The sequence below is a fragment of the Otolemur garnettii genome, unplaced genomic scaffold (assembly GCF_000181295.1).
Source record: "Otolemur garnettii isolate 467f Iridium unplaced genomic scaffold, OtoGar3 scaffold00125, whole genome shotgun sequence".
Lineage (NCBI taxonomy): Eukaryota > Metazoa > Chordata > Mammalia > Primates > Galagidae > Otolemur > Otolemur garnettii.
Genome location: NW_003852520.1, coordinates 5981099 through 5986067, shown reverse-complemented (window position 1 = coordinate 5986067; position 4969 = coordinate 5981099). Strand labels below are relative to the sequence as shown.

General features: G+C 40.9%; 1 protein-coding gene across 3 annotated transcripts in view; it reads left to right on the top strand.

Moving 5' to 3' along the window:
- Window positions 1–4969, top strand: part of NOX1 (NADPH oxidase 1) — a 29385-nt gene that overhangs the window by 8772 nt on the left and 15644 nt on the right. For 2 of the 3 annotated variants that reach the window (XM_003797838.1, XM_003797837.1), the window contains exons 3-7: window positions 3167–3277; window positions 3509–3593; window positions 3908–4059; window positions 4162–4343; window positions 4431–4563. In XM_003797838.1, the coding sequence (XP_003797886.1) occupies window positions 3167–3277; window positions 3509–3593; window positions 3908–4059; window positions 4162–4343; window positions 4431–4563 (663 nt within the window). The remainder of the gene's footprint in view (window positions 1–3166; window positions 3278–3508; window positions 3594–3907; window positions 4060–4161; window positions 4344–4430; window positions 4564–4969) is intronic. The other variant, XM_012810090.1, reaches the window with a different exon arrangement.

Here is a 4969-nt window from a genome sequence, read left to right as displayed (position 1 = left end):
AGACAGAGTCTCACTTTGTTGCCCTCGGTAGAGTGTGTGACATCATAGCTCACAGCAACCTCTAGCTCTTGGGCTTAGGTGATTCTCTTGTTTCAGCCTCCCAAGTAGCTGGGACTACAGGCACCCGCCACAATACCAGGCTATTTTTTTGTTGCAGTTTGGTCAGAGCGGGGTTTGAACCTGCCACCCTCAGTATATGGGGCCAAGGTCCTATTCACTGAGCCACAGGCGCCACCTCACGGGGACTTTTTTCAGTAGCTTTCCACAAAGATCCGCCTAATGTACATGTTTCAAGACAACTTGTCCTTTTAAAAAATCTTTTTTTTTCCTCTCCATAATCAAAGACCCCATGTTGAGATCATGACTAATTTGAATGTTCTGTTCATGGCCTATTTCACCCTGCTGTTTTCCATTTTAAATGTTCATCCTTGATCCTTCCTTAGAAACTATAACTCCAAAGGAAGTGTTAATTTGTTTTTAAAATAGCTTCTTATTAAGAGAATGATGCAATGAATGTGACTTGTTATTAAGAGCTTGATTACTTCTTGACCAAAGTCACTAGCAGAAAAATAAGTCATGCTGATGTCCTATGGACATTTTTGTTTTTAAAGCCCTATTTAAAAAAATTAATTATCAATAATGCTGCTTTCAATGAGATCAAACTATGCAGAAGTGTATAAGTAAAATATGAATATCTCCCTCCCATCCCACTTCGAGATAACTACTTTTAAAAGTTTGGCGTGTGTATATATAAACATATTGACATATGCTCACAAATGCATCTGACACACAGGTTTTTTATGTAATAAAATTTGCTCTTTTTTTTGGTGTACAGTTCTATGAGTTTTGCTAAACGCATATAACAGGACACATAGTTTTTTGTTTTCACCAAAAAAGGGATCACATTGTAGATATTGGCTGGAAATTTCTTTTTACACTTAATGTATTTTGGATCTCTCCGTGTGAATACATTACCAATGGAACTAGCTCATTCCAGTTTGCAGTAGCCAGTTGTGTACACCTCTTCCTGACTTTGCGTTTAGTAGTGTTCAATGACATCAAGTTGCGGCTCGGCGCCCGTGGCACAGTGGTTACATATGTATGTGGTGCCAGCCACATACGTGGAGGCTGACAGGTTCGAACCCTGGCCAGCTAAACAACAATGACAACTGCAACAGAAAAATAGCCGGGGGTTGTGGTGGGCACCTGTAGTCCCAATTACTTGGGAGGCTGAGTTAAGAGAATCGCTTAAGCGCAAGAGTTTGAGGTTACTGTGAGCTGTGATGCCACGGCACCCTACCCAGGGCGACAGCTTTAGACTGTGTCTCAAAAAAAAAAAAAAAAAAAAAACCAATGGCATCAAGTTACTATCTTGAAATATGCCATGGTGGAAGTATTTGCATCATCAAAATTGGCAAATGCTAGAAATTAGGAATCCCCTCTCCTCCCCAAAAGCTGGCCATTAAAACATTTACCACTACTACATCACTGCATATACCTCTCAACCTTTTAAGAGAATAACAGTTAATTGCATTATGGACCATAATTTGTTTAATCATTCTGTGGGATCTTTTTTAAATTCATGCTCACTTTGAGAAAATACAGAGAGCAATTTAATTCACTAGGAAACAAAGTAAATAAGTAGCAGAGGAAGAAGTTTGAATTCATAGTTAATGAGGCATTAATGTCAGCAACAGTTCAATTATGACATCAGTGAGTGTTGATACAGAGAAATGAACATACATTGGCCTATTTCAATGTACTGCAATGGGGAAAAAAAGATTTTCTCTAAAAAGAATTCATCTCCTACAGATAGTCACCACAGAATATGGAGCTGTGAAATTATAGTCCTATATTTTCAATTCACTTGCCAATTTTAGCTTTAAGAAATCTCTGTGACTCAGATAAGTAAGTGGTGGGAACCAATGTGGAAATACAGGATCTCTGAGCTGAGGAAATTTACTCAGAAATGGAACAGGCTGTCTCTACCAAAAACAGTTGGAGTGTGACTCAGCAGAGGGAGAAAACACACAGGTCAGGCGGAAGAGCCAGAAATGGAAAACAGTAGGGCAGCTCTTGTTCACTGTACTGCCGACATGGTAAGCCCTTATAAACACTAGGCAGATCTTGACCTGGCTTATTAAACTGATGGCACATTGTCCTGGGTTTAGGTTGTAAGGAAAAATAGGTTTTGTGTCTTAAAGATTATCAGAAAAAGGACAAGAAATTGCTAACCCATACTCTTCCTATTAGCAAGTCTTTGACAGGCACACATGTAAGTTTAGCCAGTCACCTCAAATGCAGTAAAAATTACCTGGCTGCTGTTGCCACCTGCCCTACTACTGTGACATTGTCATATTCCATAGCTTGCAGTCCTAAGTTTATAAAGTAGGCTCAGAGACCAGTTATACATTGTTGATGAGAGAAGTTGGACTTAGCTGCCTTAGAGATGAGCATTTTCTGTCCAGTCAGGCCTGTTTCTAAGCTAAATACTTCTTTGAAGCACTGACTCCTTATCTCCTTTTCTACAAGCTTCTAATGGTGGATCAGTTTGTTCTTGATTTATGCTGCCTGGCCACCCAAGAAAATCAGCTTGATTCTGCTCTCAGAAGTTCTCCCTTCTTAAATCTCTACTAAACAATTTTACTCTTAAGGGGTTTGCTAATCTTGTCTAAACTTAATCAATTTTTAAACCATCTTAAATATAAATGGTTAAAATTTTTGCTTTTATTATACAACTATTGCATGCTTATGATTGCAATATTAGAAAATACAGAAAATAATAATATAGTTACCATTTGTAATTATACTTCTAAATATGAGCTTTATTTAAAATGCAAGTACAACTATCTATAATCCTCAAGACTTTTACAAATGACAAGAAAATCATAAGTATATTAAACAAAATATTATATCCATGGAATAACACAGTCATTAAGTCTTGTTCTCTTTCATATTAATGAATGTGTATTCACACATTTCCAAAGCACTGTCATGGGAATTGCTCAGTTCAATATGAAATCTGGCACATTTTATGTATTTTTTAAACAGCGACACGGGAGGAAGCTGTTCCTTTGCAGATCTCTGACTAGAGGACTGGGCCGATGCTCACCTGATAGACGGTGAGATCAAGCAGCTGATTGGTCTCTTTTCTTCTCTGCTCTAGTTGTCATTGGCCTGCGCCCGAGCCTCTGCTATCTGCTTGAATTTCAACAGCATGCTGATCCTGCTTCCCGTGTGTCGAAATCTGCTGTCTTTCCTGAGGGGCACCTGCTCAGTGAGTCCCAACCACTCCTTGGTCAACTTCCACATGAAAGAAAGAGACCCCCAGATTCCTCAGTAGGAAAGCCCAACACCAAGATCCTAGGAATAAAGCCAGAGGTCTCCTTTGGTAGCTAAGGGTCGGGTAAGGGTGGGTGAGTATTGGCGTGCTATGTGCAAGATATCTTGGTTATGGGTTAGCGAGGCTGGCTGGGGACACCTGACTATGATCACTTTACATTTGTAGTTTTGCAGCCGCACACTGAGAAAGCAATTGGATCACAACCTCACCTTCCACAAGCTGGTGGCATATATGATCTGCCTGCACACAGGTAACTCAGGCAAACTTCAGACTTCAGGGCATTCAGAGCCTAGTTACATTCATCTACATACATATGCACATTCAAAACATATTTATCAAGCCACCTGACGCTATTTGTCAGGCACTGTTCTAGGCCTATTTTCATGAAGCTTGTATTCTATTCCTTTGGGAACAAAGTATGAAAAAGATCATGGATCTTTCTGCAATCAAGGGTTTATTGGGCACCTTCTGTGGATTCAGCACTCTGCTAGGCACTATATATAGGAATCTCCTAGCCTAGCGGGGCATGCCTGCTATGATGTTCTTTTCCATCTTCCCATGTAGCTATTCACATCATAGCACATCTATTTAACTTTCACCGCTACAGCAGAAGCCGGCAGGCCACAGATGGATCCCTTGCCTCCATCCTCTCCAGCCTATCTCATCATGAAAAAGAGGGGGGCTCTTGGCTAAATCCCTTCCAGTCTCCAAACATGGTGAGTTGACACAGTGGTAAAGTATTTAAATCTGGTCATGAGCAGGAAGGGCACGGCATCCTTGGTGGGCATTGTGTCAGACTGACATTTCTCCTTGCACAGACAGTGGAGTATGTGACATTCACTAGCATTGCTGGGCTCACTGGCGTGATCATGACAATAGCCTTGATCCTCATGGTAACTTCAGCTACCAAGTTTATACGGAGGAGTTATTTTGAAGTTTTCTGGTATACTCACCATTTGTTTATCTTCTATATCGTTGGCTTAGGGATTCACGGCATTGGGTAAGGCCCTTAAAGCCTCATTCTCATGCCCCAGCCCCTGGACTTGCATAATTCTTCGCCCCAAACTGTCCTGCTTTTCTGTTTCAGTGGAATTGTCCGGGGTCAAACTGAGGAGAGCATGAATGACAATCATCCTCTCAATTGTTCAGAGTCTTTTGAGAAGTGGGATGATCACGACTTCCACTGTAGGCATCCCCAGTTTGAAGGGAATCCCCCTGAGGTAAGAAACCTATGGACAAGAACAGTTTCTTTCTTTCTTTCTTTCTTTTTTTTTTTTTTTGATAAAGTTTTACACTGTTGCTGAGTCTGGAGTGCCATGGTGTCAACCTAGCTCACAGAAGCCTCAAACTCCTGGGCTCAAGTCATTCTCCTGCCTCAGCTTTCCAAGTAGCTGAGATTACAGGCATCCCTCACCACACCTGACTAATAATTCTATTTTAGTAGATATAGGAAGCTGTATTTCTGTGCATTTGCAGATCTCACTGGGGGTGAGGGGCTCATTCTTGCTCAGGCTGGTCTCAAACTCCTGAGCTCAAGTGATCCTCCCACTTTAGCCTCCCAGGGTCCTAAGATTATAGGTATGAGCTACTACACCCAGCCAAGACAGACTCTTTTTTTTTTTTTTT